We start from the raw sequence: 14,472 nt of genomic DNA on the forward strand, positions 1-14,472 counted from the left end.
AATCTGTCTTAAAGAAGAGGCCCAAGACGGAAACACTTTCTATGAAACTTTGCCTAAAAAGGACAAAATTTTAACTCTAAGGAAAACAAAGTGGGTGACATGTTGGAATGTAGCTAGAAAAACTGAAAAAAAGCACAGACCAAAAAAGCCACGCACCCCCAGACAAACAAGCAAGCAAGCTTCCTGCCAGCACGATGGATTAAGCTGCCTGCAGAATGGACTCCCTAAGGAAACATGGGCTCCTGTTGTTTCAGATGCTAGACAGCAGGCATGCCAAAAAAGCCAATAGTCCTCCATTTCTGAATTCCTAATAGCTAGAGTAAAAAATCCCTCTGCCAAGACAGGCTTTCTTTGGACACTGGAAAGATAATGGGCTTAGGTTTACCTAGAAACCAAATAAAATTTGGGTCAGTAGTATTCTTCTAGCAACAGAGAAAGACCAACAAGAGGGGAAGCACTGAAAATGTTGGCGACTTCTAAAAAGTCTCAGCCCCAAAGGATGTCCTGGGGTTTCGTGTTTACTGCCGAGACAGTACATCCAGTATACAACATACCAGACAGAGCTGATGCTACAACGTTTTAAGTTATTTGTCAATTATTTGGCAAGAATAGCAAAATCTCACAATAAAAGTCCGAAAAGCTTGGGCATCCATAGGAAGGTGGTTTCTGCAGGGCAGTCGCAGTTACACTACATATTTACAGCTTTATGTCCAAGAGAAAGTATAGCTCTACATTAAAAAGTTCCCGTATCCAATGACATTCACCAGTGAAACAAAACTAGAACAGAAATGAGTGAGCAGTGCATCCAAGGCAAGTCTGTTTCACGCTTCTGGCACTAAGGCATTTTACCTGTTTTTCCATCTCAAGCTGGGAATTTCCTACTTCTTCTTTCAGAGCCTCTATTTTCTGTGTCAAAGCCTTTTCAATGACAAAACAGACAGGATTGGACAATGGAAACAAAACCACCAAAAAAATGGATGCTACAAGTTCGTCACTACAGAATGCCATGCAGTAACGAATAAATGGTAGTTAATGGCATAGACACAGAAAGGAGGAAAGGTATCACAAGGTATTGAGATAGATACCTGAACAGTCTTCTCCTTGCTTGCTACTTTAAGGATTTCAGCTTGTAGCAGTTCTTCCACTGACTTTATTTTTCCATCCTTCTCGTGGATCCTTAACAAGAGCAGAGGAACAACGTTAGTTGGCTGAACAAGTGCACTACGTGAGCAAGAAACACTAGATTTGGTTCTGCTATCACATCACACTGCCAGCCTCTGGAAACCATCGTGGGACTTCTCTCTATTGCGGTTCCATCTCTCACTGCAGTCCCAAAACCAGAGAAGAGAAAACCAAGCAGGAGAAACAAGCAAGAGGAATAAGACTGGAAATAGTGCAGAACATACTAGATTATGTAACTAGTAGTTCATATGCTAAATAGATACCTTAATTTGCATGTTTAGACAAAAATTTGATAATCTCTGGAATGACACACACACGGCTTCAGCCTTCATTCGATGTTCCAGCAATTTATTAACTTCAAATGCACACACACAAAGCATAAACAAGCTCAGTCCTTTTAGAGTACCTACTGCAGAAAAACAATTACCTGACAATTCAGAGCAATCCCTTGCCTAGTCTAAGTTAGACTTATGAATTTAATTGCTTAGCAGAGGAACAACTGGATTTTCAAAAGGTATTGATCTGACTTGACTTGTTTCCAAAGTCGTGATGCTTCCTGTTGCATACACGCACACTTCACCCAGTTAAAAGTAAATTCTTTCAGGGAAGCAAAACACTCACAGTCACGGAATAAAACCAGACAGAAGTAACGATCAGAAAGTAAATTGGTGCAGTAACTTACACTTTCTGGAGTTCTTCCACCAGTGACTGGAAGGAAACCTGTTCGAAACAGATCTTTAACTTAGAAAAACTGAAGAGAGCAAAACAATGCACAAGTGCTAAGGCATAAAACAGTGAAGATCCTGGGCTCTTTGGCACCAGGTAAATTACGTAGCAGCCAAAAGATTTTATCTACCTTTTATCCTACAAAATTAGCTGTTGGTCTCCAGTATCTGGCAAGCCAATACTTTTGGGTCTGCGACAAGTTCCAGCAAAACAAAACAAAACGCCCACCCCATCCTTACCAGGAGAGGCTGAGGTTCAGGACCAGCACTTGACCAGCTAACTTTTTCATACCGCCACTATACACCCCTCTACAGTAATTCTATTCATTTATAGATTTTTTTTCCTCTCTCAAATGATTTTCTAGAACTGCTTTCCTGAGCTGTCCAAGCACAGCTGGGCATCAAGGAAAAGCACTTCCTGATAGGCGTTGAGTGCATATCAAAAATGTAATACTGTGATAGAGTCACTGAACAGAGACAAAGAGAAGCCACATCCACACAGCTACAGATGGACATTAGAAAGCCCAAATCTACATACTCAAGCCTACACAGCATGAGCTTCCTACCAGCCATGTTTGTTGCACTAGGCTTCTGGAAAAACACAGCCTACAGCCATTTCAGTACGTAGCACAAAATCAACCCAGAACAGCCGCTGAACTGGAACTTTTGGATCCACCACGCTTCTGACACTTATGCAAAGGAAGCGTTTGACAGAAATATCACCTTCCAGGCCAACACTAGAAGAAAACAGGATGCTTTGCCAACAGGCTTCAAAGACATCTTCACCTTTTTCCCTTGACTTTTGCAACCACAGCAAGATCCTTTTAGATTTAAGTTTAGGTGTAATCAAAGTTTTAGATGAAAAGTACTACCTGCTCTGATAGCTGAATTTGCAGACTTTGAAGTTCTTTTCTCAAGGATGAATTTTCTGTCCGCAGTGCCTTTGAAAGCAGACACACAGATAATGAAAGACTCATTTATTGGGGAAAAAAGTGTTAAGCTTGACAGAAAAATAATTTATTTTGGAGCAAGTGAAAGACTATTTGAAAGCCTGAAAGAGACCCCCCTCTGCAGCAGTTGGAGCCAAATTATTCAGTGGAATAATTATTCAATTATTCTTCAATCTATAGGAACACTTCAACCTATAGCAAGTTGAGGGAAACACCTAGACAATGTGCTCGCGTTTTCGGCTGTTTAGTAGCCTGACAGTTTGCTAGTGTGCAACTTCTCCCAGGGGCCTCAGCAATGCACCTGGAATTTAGGAACGCTAAGAGAACATTGTCTTGCTATGTCCAGACAGACAGGACACAGCATTCCAGCAAAACTCTGCTGAAAACAAACAGGGATTTTTTTTGTACTGCCTTCCCAGCTTTCTCATCCCTAGCTTCTTTACAAACAGAAGAGTAAGGAAACACCTTCAGCATCATCCCAAATTGCCACTTGTTTACAATTCATTTAGCCCTTCAGATTACCAATAGGTAAAAAGATGCAATAGCCCCAACAGTGCCAAGTTTTTATAAAAAAAAAAACCTTTTCTAAAGACAGATTTGTTACAGGTTACATCAAACGAACTGTTCTGGAGACGCAGAGCAAATTTTATTCCAAAAGACATCAGGTAAAGACACTAGTAAAATCTACTCTAGACTAAGAAGAGAGAAACACTTACTGTATATGTATACCATCAGCCCTCATGCTTAGCCTCTGTTACCAAATATGTTTTAACCTTGTCTCCGGGATATTCCTCTTCTACTCACAGGGAATGATCTCAGACTGCACTATGAATGCTCAAACATGCAGATTAAGTGCTCTTGTGCAAAGTGTATTTCCCCATAAAAAGATAATATGAGGGATTTTACCTTCAGATCCTCTTCTTTATTAGCCACCTGTATGAGTCCTGCCTCAAGCAGCTCTTCAACTGTCTTGATTTTATCATCCTTCTCTCTCATGCTGAGAAATCAAAAGTGAGTATTAGGAAAATAGAGTTAACCTCTAAAGGCAGTTTAGCTTTCAACAGCAACCTTGCCGCCAACAGAACTGGATCCCTGTTTCATCCTCTGATTCAAAAGAAAAAATAGTTTCTTACCTTCTCTCCATCTGCTCTAACAAGTCTTTGTTTGCCTATTAAACAAAAAAATACAATAGGGTGATCACTAATTGGACCAATTGGTTTGGAAATTTAACAACAAAAAGAACTACGAGTATCAACTTCCCCAGAAGTTTAGTTACTGAACTGCAATCCAGCAGGGAAAACAGATATGGGGAGGATATCTTCATAGCATGTGGGTCTAACACCGAGGTTGGAAAAGATGTCAGTCTTTTAGGAGAGCTACAGATCCAGCCCAAACAAGCACCCAGAAGATCTACCTCCTTTAAGCGTTTACCAAAGTAACAAGCTCCACTTGGGGCTCACCCAGCAGAGCATTCATGACTTCTCAGAGACCAACAGCGATGTATTGCAAGAGACCACACAAGAAATGTAAACCAGCTCCCAGAAAAAAAAAAAAAAAAAATCAGCTTTCAGACATGACACCAAGCCAGCCAGTCCCAGGGGAATAAGGGCTGCAAATCTGGTTATCTGCCAGAAGACAGGGAAGCACTCCAGACAGGTTACTGCTGACTGGCAGATACCAGCATGGGACTGAAAAGGAAACGAGTCCCCTGTCCTGCAAGTCTTCCTACTGCGTTTCAGGAAGCTCATTCCAGTGGTATAAAGTCATGGGTGTTCAGAGCTCTCCCAAGCAACACTCAAAAAGCAGACTGGGCAGAACAGCTCTGCATCTGCAGCATCCTGCACCAGCCCGTCAGACTGCTGGCACCAGCTGTGCCAACATGGGGAAAAAAATGGAAGATGAGACAAAGGGTTGGAATACCCCACAACGTGTGGGCTTTTTTTCCATTCCATGGGTCCATTCTTTGGTTACTCCTACTTTGAGAATTCATTCTGGGGTGGAAGAACAGAAACAGTGTTAAGATCTTACTCTGGTCTCCCTACAGACCAAGAAGAACCCTTCTTCCTAGTAGGGTTGGTTGCTTGTGGGGTTTTTGTATTCCATAAAACTGACATGAAAACTGGGAGAGGTTGCAGAAAGTTCTTGCTTATTTTAAGCTAGCATTCTTCAGGGGAGAGAAAAGAAGTCCTCATTTTGTTTGCTTACTCTTGATTAGATTTAGAAGACAGCCACAGCTGTCCGACTTGGACTTCCCATGCATGTCTAAAACGCAGTCTTTGCGCATCAACCAGCTCACCCTACAGCCAGCTTAGCAAGAAAACACTTCAGAACTTGAAAAGAACAGAGAGGATATTTGATACAACCTCAGCATACACTGGCTGTACAGGCTCAGACAGGAGAGTCTGCAGCTTCTGAACTTCAGCTTGCAGAGTTTTGTTTTGATCCTTGAGAACCTGAAATTTAAACATATTATCAGTTCAGAACTGCATGCCCAAGCTACAGCATTTTCATAATGGCAATGAGGTAATTAAATAACACAGAAGTTGTTAAAGTGAGTTCTTTGGAAGCTACAAGACTACAAAGAGTCCTTCCTCCATCTTCCTTGCCTTTCTGTATTAATACTTCTGTCCTTATGTTCCCATAAGAAATTCAGCTGTTACCATCTTTATTCCCTGGCAGAAGATCAGACAGTACCAAGAGTAAGAGACAAGAGAAACTGCATTTTCCTCCTAAAGCAGCATCTGCAGCATCTCCAGATTTGATAGCTGCTTTTAACGAAGCACTCATCCGGCAAATCCAATGGTCTAGGATCACCTCCCTAGTTCTCTTCAGCTACCTTAACCTTTATGATGCACAGCAAAGAACTGGCAGGCCAGCAGCAGAGATTTGCACAGCTCCCACACTCCGGTCTGAGCGTGAGCTCAGGAAGAGGAGCTGCTGTACCACAGCCCTTGCCTCCCTGCAGCATCCCCTCTCAGAACAACAAGTGAAGCAACCCGTAGCAGAGACAGACTGACAACTCAGATGTACAACTGCTGCTCCTGGGAAAAGGGGTTCCAGGAAAGAGCACGACTTTCTGCAGCAAGTTGTGTGATGTCTGCCGGGTGAATTGCAACGCTCTATGGCACCAACTGATCACTGCAGAAGGTGCCAAAAGGAAAATCAGCCTCTAGTGCACAAAACACTGGAGAGGTCGTGCCATTTAATATCACCGTACCAGTGCTCTCACCGGGAGCCTTCTTGTGAAGAATACGTTTAGCTTGCAGTAAAACCCTCTTCTCATGAGAGGAAATGCTCAGACCCAAAGCCTTACAAGGACAACACATGCAGGAAGGGACAGCAAAGGTGAGGGTTAACAAATTGCTGTTTTGAGCTCGTTTTTTCCCCTCTTGTGTATCTGGAAAGAAAGGAACACTTGCTCAGGTAGAAGCATCCAGGGCAGGCTTGTGTTTGGGATCAATGACAGAAGAAGAGACTTAGAAGTGCACAAAACATTCACATAGTACACTATAGGTTTCCAGAGTATCCTAACAACGACCATCTGCACTCAGCTCCCTGCTCACTTCCTACGGACTGATGGAATTGTTGCCAGCTGATTTTTGGCCATTACAGAGCTCCAAGCTCATTTCAGCACATAACCACCCACAACACCTCTCAGGTCTTTTTCCACTCTAGGAAAATTCAGATTATTCCTCATCATATTCGTTTTCAGCACTTCACCTGCCATTTTAAAATACTGCATCACCTTGAAAGCCCCCTGCAACTCCTGGGAGTCAACAGCTCACAGAAGGTAATCAAACATTATTAATAAACCCGCCACTTCTTCCCACTCCCCTTTCTAGATTGCTTACACACCCAGCAAACGCCTCCCTGAAGGTTCAGTTTGTTTGCTTTATTGTGAAAACCAACCAAAGTCCTATTTTGTTACCTATTCTTTTACCAGCTATTAACCGTGGAAACAGTCTTCTCTTACTCTGCGACAACTTAGAGAAACAACACACCTTGCAAGGGACTAACATCAAAACATCTTCAAAAACACAGCTTTGATATGTGGACCAAGTTCACTACTTGCCTCCTAACAGCTTCAAAGACCTCTAGGAGATCCAGGAGGCATGACTTCTCCTAGAAAAGCCTTGCTGCCTTGGCCCCTATCCATCTGCTCAGTTTATCACCAGCAAACCTCCCAACATGATGAGATTCAGACTGAGTGACCTTTTTCACCAAAAGCAGCAGAAAAACAGCACTACCCACCATGGGTTTTAAAGGAGTTAAGACGACCGAGGCATCAACATTCACAGAAAGTAGGTCTAAAGCTAAAGTTCAGAAGAAAAAGCCTACGGTGGCAAGGAAGAGTTAAGTTGATCTTTGTGTACACCACTTAGAAACAAGTAGCAGCTCTGCTTTGCAGACCCCAGATGGCAGAACTAAAAGCTTTGGCAATTTAGCTGCTACCTTATGAGAAACAATTTGGAAACCGGCAGGAGGAAAATAAGCATTTTTACACCTACCTTGACAGAAAAAAATTACAAAAAAAAAGATCTGACAGCACGATAACCCAAGCAATACAAACTCCCACCAAGGACTTGGAAGTTGCATTAGGAGGTAGAATGCAGAAAAAATGCAATAGTTTTTATTGAACAGCCTCCTCTTCCACATTTCTAAGACCTCACTCTTCACAACTGCAGACGCTACGTTTGACTTGAATTACATCTCTCACTCAGCTGCAGTCTGTTGCTACTACTCTGATATCCCACAGTGCTCCTGCCTTGTAAAAAGAATGCTGTAACACAGCTTAACACCTGAAAGTCAGCTCTGTTTCACAAATCAACATCGTATGAACTGCTCCGCAACCTCAGAAGCCTGGAAAACTTGCTGTCAATAAGCACAAGGGTAGTTACTCTGTATCTTACCTTGAATTCTTCTTTTGTGTTTGCAGTCTGCGCAAGTTCTTCTCGAAGCTGCTCTTCAAGAGTTCTTATTTTGTCATCTTTGATGTGAATGCTGAGACACAGCAGAACAGTTAAATACATCTTACAAAAAGCATCGATTCAAAAGAATGTAAAAAGCTGATAAAAACTGTTTATCAAATGCCAGAGCTATTTATTTACCTTTTCTGCATCCTTTCTAGCTCATGTGCAGCAGCAGCCTAGATATAAAGAGGATTAACACAGACTTAGGATACATCACATGATTCAATCAACCTTTCATTCCACAATATTAAAAAGCTAGAACAAGTCATTTGGCCTCTCAGCACATGACTCACCAGCAAGAGTGAAAGGGGTAAGCTTGTCGTTATGCACTTTTACACCACCAATACACACCAGGCAAGCATGCAATTACGAAAGGGAAGAAGATCTGAAAAGGATTCATTTAACAGCCAGGATTTTCTCTAATTAAACACAGCATTTCCACCTCCGTAATGCACAGGCCACACAGCAGTAGCTGGGGAAAGGCATTTCGTTTGGCTCTAAAAATGCTTGTTGTCAGGGAAGGTTTTCGCTTTTTCAGATGGATGCTTACGAGCCCTTCATGCAATTGCCAGGTCTGTGTATTCAACCACAGTCGCATTCGCTCCCGTGCAACATCCTGCACTTTGCACACCTGCAAATCTAGATAAACCTAAGGAGCAAAACGCTTCCCTAACTTCGCTGTCCAAGCAAGAAACAGATGTAGTTGGTGAAGAAGGGAGGACAAGAAGCAGGCCTCCGACCAGGTACAAGAACTCCAAGAAATCACGTATTAACCCGATTCTGTAACCTCACGCCCTTAATGGGCTTAAGCACAGCTCGTTCAAAACAGCAGATCTGCCCTTGCATTTATGACAAAGTAGACAGTGGGAAGAGAATCAAATGAAGTCTTTAATGAATCAAACAGCTATTTTACCTGCTCATTTGTCAGAGCCTGTAACTTCTGTACTTCTGATTTCAAGGACAGGTTCATATTCTGCAATACCTGAAGGAAGGAAGAAGAAACACTTGCATTTTTCATACAGATGGTCTTTCAAGCATGTCCACTCTTCAGTGCAAAATATCCCTGGTCACTTTTTGCAGGAGTCTAGAGGTAATAACAAGGAAAAGCCTCAACCTTTGTTATGAATGACTTTCCAGCATCATGCATTGGTCTTGCCTGGAAGAGCAAAGATCAGCAGACTTGTAGCCAAAGGAGCTGGTTCTAGATCCAGACAGCAGCAGCCTTGCAGGCTTCATTTCATATGCACATCCAGCGAGCCCGTCCCTCTACCAGCTGGCATTTACACATTCTTTTATTATACCTTGAGCTCTTCCTCCTTGCTGGTTAAATTGGCATGTTCGTTGCCTAATGAGTCCTCCATCTGCTTTAGCTGTTTGTCCTTTTCTGCAATCCTGTACAAATGAGAAGTGATGACTTATCAGTACTAAAAGGTCTTGGATGGAAGCTCCACATGAAGCATCAGGCTAAACACAAAGTACATGCTGGCCTTTCGGTCCAGCTCCTACTCTCATTCCTGCTGACAATATACTTTCAGTCCAAAAGCTTTTCCATGCTTTTTAAATGCCTTTTGCTTGCCAAAAATTTATGGGATGTTCTCTAGCTCTGAAACACAGCTACCCCATCTCCCAAAGGGAGAAATCTCCTGGCACAGCAATACAGCCCGGATACAAATGTTCTCATGGTCACGCACATTCCTGCTCACTGCAGATCCCTGCACATAGCCAGCAGCAAACAAGAAGAGTCACTGCCTTCCATGCAGCAGGGACACACAATTCAGAAGCCAGACACAGCAGGGAAATCCGCAAGAAGCGTTTTCCCAGCTCCTAAGCGAATCTTGCAGCTAGAAAGTTAGAAGCACAGACAACAACATTTCCTTGGCCAGTCCCTCCCGTATGCACTGAGCACACGCTGAGGAAAGGTGTGTGTGTTAGAAGCCAGTGACACCTTCCAAATACCAGGGGAAATGAATGCTCACACTTTGTGGAGTTCTTCTGCCAGGACTGAAGCTGAGGTCTGCAGAAGGAAAAAAAAAAAAAAACAACTGAGTAAAGCAAGTCAAAGAATCATCTTTTTCAGTGAGCCAGGAATAGCATTTTTTAAGATTTGCCTTGTTATTTTAAACTGGCACAGGCAGATTTCAAGATTTCCTGGCTAAGGAACATTGAAAGAATCTCAGCACATACTAACATCCCTTCCCTTTCTGCTTAAGGCAAGGGAAGAGAAAGATGAACCATCTTATTTGCCATTTTGCCCTTCAGCAGAATCAAAACAGCACTTGTCTCCCAAGGACTAAACACTCTATGGGACACTGCTGTCAAACCACTCAAAGAACCGAAGAGCAAAAAACCCTGCACAGTTCATCAAGACTTGTGTTAGGAATAAAAACAGCAGCATAAGAACAGCAAGTGGCACCTTTTCCTCTCTGGAAAGAGCCTAATTCCTGTGTGGTCACACACGTGTGGGCTCAGTGGTCTGGACAACCCCTACACTGGGTCTGCGCTCCAGAACAGGGCAGGAGAGACCTGGCACACAGGTTATCAAGAGGCATCTAAGAACCTCTGCAGACTGCTTTATGCCCAGTTTGGTAGCAGCTACAGAAGAGCTTCCATGCTTATTTGTGCTTCAAACATCTGCTTATCCCTACCCAGCCTCACCTTTCTCCAGAAAGCCCGAATCTCACGGAGCTTGTCCCCATGGCACCCTACAGCACTGGGATTCCTGCACTGCCTCATCCAGCTCATGCCACAGAACAGCATCAGACACACAGTCAAAAGGGAACAAACAGTTCCAGTCCCAAAAGATCTCTCCTGAATGACCTAAACTGTTTCATCAGCCCTTGTTTCCACAGCGGCATCCAGTCCATCACCATTTCCCCAAAGCAGGATTTTCACACACACTGCCAATGGGAGAAAAATAGCCCTGCGTTTTCACAGCCAGAAAGGCTACCAGGGGAAAGGCTTGTTCTTCCTTCCAACAGCTTCCTTGGGTAACCCAGACAAAAAAAAAGTTGAATTTCCCTAGGGATTTATTTTCAAAATCCTTTAAAAGGACTGGAATAAGGGGACTAGGTCATGAAAAAGCTGTAAATCCAGAGTGCCTCCTCCTTCACTACCGTCCTCACTCAAAAGGTTAAAACCAAGCTCTTCAAACGAAGCCCAATAACACATTTTCAGTCTGATGTTGAATTTATTCAAACTACATCAAGCACATCAATAATTATGAAGTCAGCATCCAAATGCATATGAACAGGGATGGTTGTGTCCAGTTGTGCCCACAGGAGTTTTCCTGAGCTGATTTCTGTGACTTAGCTCTACAGGGAACTCAGCTTCAGTGACTCAGAAGACAAGCTCTCTGAAGTTTTACACATATTTACAACAACATTTTCTTAAGGAAATCAGTAAAAATAAAATTTTAGAGGTTAAAATGGGAAATAAGAGGCTTTGTGCACTGTGTGGGGTTTTTTGTCCTTGTTTGTTTTCTGCCACCACTGGAACCAGCACTGGACTGAACAGAGCTTTATCTAGCAACTACCATAAGTCACTACTTCTTAACCTGATGCATGAGGGAAAGGCATGATCAGGTGGTTCACATGAGGAGTGCAAAAAGACCAAAGTACCACAGGAGACAGAATACATATACATGCAAAGCTACAGGAAAAAACACATTTAAAATGGTATTCCACCCATGGTTATAAATGAAAGCCACGGCAGGAGGAGACAGGTGGATTTTTTTTTCCACCCCAGAAAGACAGCAGAAGCTTAAGTTTTAAGCCAGGTTAAGAAATACTACAAAAAGAGGATGCTAACAAGTCTTCACTTTCATTATTACACATCTCGCATCCAACTACAAAGAAAAAAAAAACTGCCTTTTTACAGAAAGTTCACAATTCAAGACTACAAAAGAAATGGAAGAGGCCAAGAACAACCTGTACCTGGGCTGCCATTTGCGAATGAAGCTTCTGAAGCTGAGCATTCAAAGCATCATTTTGCTCTATCAGTTCCTTGTAAGAAAACACAGGAAAAAAAAAAAGCAGGTCGAGATCTGTAGCTCGTCAATTTTGCTAGTATTAGCTCCTAGTTGTGATTATGTTAGTAAGAACAGTTTAACATTTAAATGCCACATTTCTTGGAGATGCTATTTTTCTCCCCACTAAGATCAAGTGGTTTGCAGGGAAGGGTAGCAGCCTGCTCTGTGTCAGAAGGATTCCCTGCCACCACACACCCACTTGTTTCCCTAAAGCCAACAAAGGCTACATCTCAGGTCCAAGATGGGTCCAAGACGGCCCCAGACCTTCTCACAGCACTCCATGCGAGTTTTCATTTCATGAGCTGCTAGATGACAGACTGGCACACAGCCCTCATTCTTTATTCAGTGGGAAAGCTTTGTGAAAACTTGAAATGCTGCTTCGACAGACACAAAGGGGGAAAAAAAATAAGATTTGTGAACAATACCTGCACCCGCATTTGCATAGAGTCCTCCTTAGTAGCTCTCTTTTGTTCATTCTCCATCAGCTGCAACATCCTCTGCTCCAGCTGCTGTTTTGACACCATTGTATCAGTAAGTTTACTGTGCAAGCTCTGGATTTCATTGTCTTTGGCCACAAGCTTATTCTGCACATCTGCAGCAGAAACATCAGGAATTGAATTCAGAAGTAAGTATTTGAACTCTGGGGGAAATAACTTTTACTGCAAACAGGGAAGCTGATTAGAAGCCTCGTTCCAGCAAGCCAAAGTTCTGCTCATCAGCATTTAACTAACTTGTATCACAGCATACTACTTCCCTAAGGTGCTGAAGCAGTACTGGCTTCACTCGAGCTTTATTCAGGCCATTTATTCAACAATGCCTTTTAAAAAACACACAAATGGGAACAGCCAGACCACCGCAGTTAGCATTATTTGGAAATTTTGTTTGATACATGCCTTGTTGTGCTGCTTCGTGTTCTGCTGTTCTTTTCCTGAGATAAGCCTGGATTTCTTCCCATCTTCTTTCTGCTTCCTGCTGCTGGACCTTTACATTGAAGACAGAGTTGATGAAAAGAAGTCTAACCTTTAATTTATTTTTGAAATATTCAGAGTTCATCTCTTCAGTGCTATTCCCAAAACATATGGCAAGGAAGAAGAGTTGTTCCTTGTTTCCTTTAGAGCACATCAGAGAGACAGAGTGCCCTGTAATCCTCCTCCTAGGACAGTTTATCCTATTAATTTGAAAGGCAAATTGTGAACAGAATTTCATCACGGGCTCTTAACAGGATGACTTCTGTAATATGAAAGTGTAGCATTTTTTCCCTGCAAGTTCAGAATTAACACTAGAAGCCAGACTAGCCATGTATCACACAAATCCACATCTTTTAATTAAAAGATGTCTCAGCCTTAGATACCAATTCTTCACCTGCAAGGGCAGGTGAGGCAAATAGAACTTCTGGTGGCCAAGATTTAATCGCAGATACAAAAAGAAGTAATGAGCTCTGAATCAGCGTTCTCACCTGAAAACACCATATTTCTCTTCTGAAAAAAAAAAGCATGAATACAAAGAGACCTTTTCTTCCAAAGAAAATGAAAAAGATACATGAAAACATTGGCTGACTGGTTTTTGAAGTCTTTAAAAATACATTTCTTTAAAAATTTAGAAGTTCATTGAAGCCAAAGCCCTTAGTTTCAAAAGAATCTAATCCTGCTCAAATTGCACACCCATAGAAAAAGTTCAATGCCACCAATTACGCTTTGACAAATATATTTACTTGGGAAGGTAAGTTTCACTTCACAGTTTGTAACCAATGAAAATATGTAGTACTGAATAGAAGTGTTAAGTAAGCCCATAGGATGGCTCAGCAATTACCTATTTTCAGGTATTTGCACATACAAAGAAAAATGAGAGATTTAGTGACCAGGAAAACTGCTAAAGTGATTCCCACATGCCTCGCATCTGGCTCGTCTCAGGACGTGGCTCAGATAAACCCTCAAGCACAACTCAGCAAGGCAGAGAAAAATCAAAGTCACCTTTAGCTGAGCGACTGCCTGCTCTGCATTCTTCTTCTGGAGCTCTTCTTGCTGCAACTTGCTGCTCTTCTCTCCCAGCTCATTCACCAGCCTGGCATAATCCTGGCGTAGTTTGTTCAGTTCAGCCGACTGCCTAAAAATAAACAGTTTTACAGCTTTTTTCACTCCCCTCTCCTCTCTCCAAGAAGCATAGGCAATAATCACAGCTACTCAAATACCAGCATTAGGTACATATTTGCAGCCAGAGGGCTGTACTGGGTTTTAATCACACTGCTTCATCCTAGGAGAAGGATGAGGGTCGGAAACACTGGCTACCAGCGCACACAGCAGCTACAACCCACTGAGTTGGAAATGAAGGTCAGCAATAAGCCACAAGCAAATGTTTTAAAGGAACTGATGCAAGCTGATAGGCATAGTTTGGATAGCTTTATATAAGGAGGTTCAGCTGAAGGAAAGGTCTCTCACTGAAATTCACGTTCTGTTCCTCTTCCCATGAAGGATTATCAATCTATAACTTACTTGAGACTATTCCTTCTGGACTGCTAATTGCATGCATCTCTTTGGATTACATACCACCTTGTAGACTCGACTCATTATCAACTTGTGAAGGTATATGATGCACTCTCCCACTTAAGAGAGACGATGCTT

General features: G+C 42.4%; 1 protein-coding gene across 11 annotated transcripts in view; it reads right to left on the reverse strand.

Annotated features, from left to right (window-relative positions):
* The window catches only part of KTN1 (kinectin 1), a 74,982-nt gene that overhangs the window by 24,574 nt on the left and 35,936 nt on the right, over nt 1-14,472 (reverse strand). For 7 of the 11 annotated variants that reach the window (XM_066998591.1, XM_066998586.1, XM_066998592.1 and 4 more), the window contains exons 9-24: nt 13,825-13,957; nt 12,748-12,835; nt 12,280-12,446; nt 11,760-11,828; nt 9,804-9,841; nt 9,129-9,219; nt 8,741-8,809; nt 7,966-8,003; nt 7,768-7,858; nt 5,221-5,310; nt 3,991-4,025; nt 3,764-3,854; nt 2,780-2,848; nt 1,865-1,902; nt 1,086-1,176; nt 850-918 (exon numbers count right to left, since the gene is read on the reverse strand). In XM_066998591.1, coding sequence (XP_066854692.1) covers nt 850-918; nt 1,086-1,176; nt 1,865-1,902; nt 2,780-2,848; nt 3,764-3,854; nt 3,991-4,025; nt 5,221-5,310; nt 7,768-7,858; nt 7,966-8,003; nt 8,741-8,809; nt 9,129-9,219; nt 9,804-9,841; nt 11,760-11,828; nt 12,280-12,446; nt 12,748-12,835; nt 13,825-13,957 — 1,267 coding nt within the window. The remainder of the gene's footprint in view (nt 1-849; nt 919-1,085; nt 1,177-1,864; nt 1,903-2,779; nt 2,849-3,763; nt 3,855-3,990; nt 4,026-5,220; nt 5,311-7,767; nt 7,859-7,965; nt 8,004-8,740; nt 8,810-9,128; nt 9,220-9,803; nt 9,842-11,759; nt 11,829-12,279; nt 12,447-12,747; nt 12,836-13,824; nt 13,958-14,472) is intronic. The other 4 variants (XM_066998587.1, XM_048066195.2, XM_048066194.2 and 1 more) reach the window with 1 other exon arrangement.

The sequence above is a fragment of the Anser cygnoides genome, chromosome 5, assembly GCF_040182565.1.
Source record: "Anser cygnoides isolate HZ-2024a breed goose chromosome 5, Taihu_goose_T2T_genome, whole genome shotgun sequence".
In the NCBI taxonomy this organism is placed as follows: Eukaryota; Metazoa; Chordata; class Aves; order Anseriformes; family Anatidae; genus Anser; species Anser cygnoides.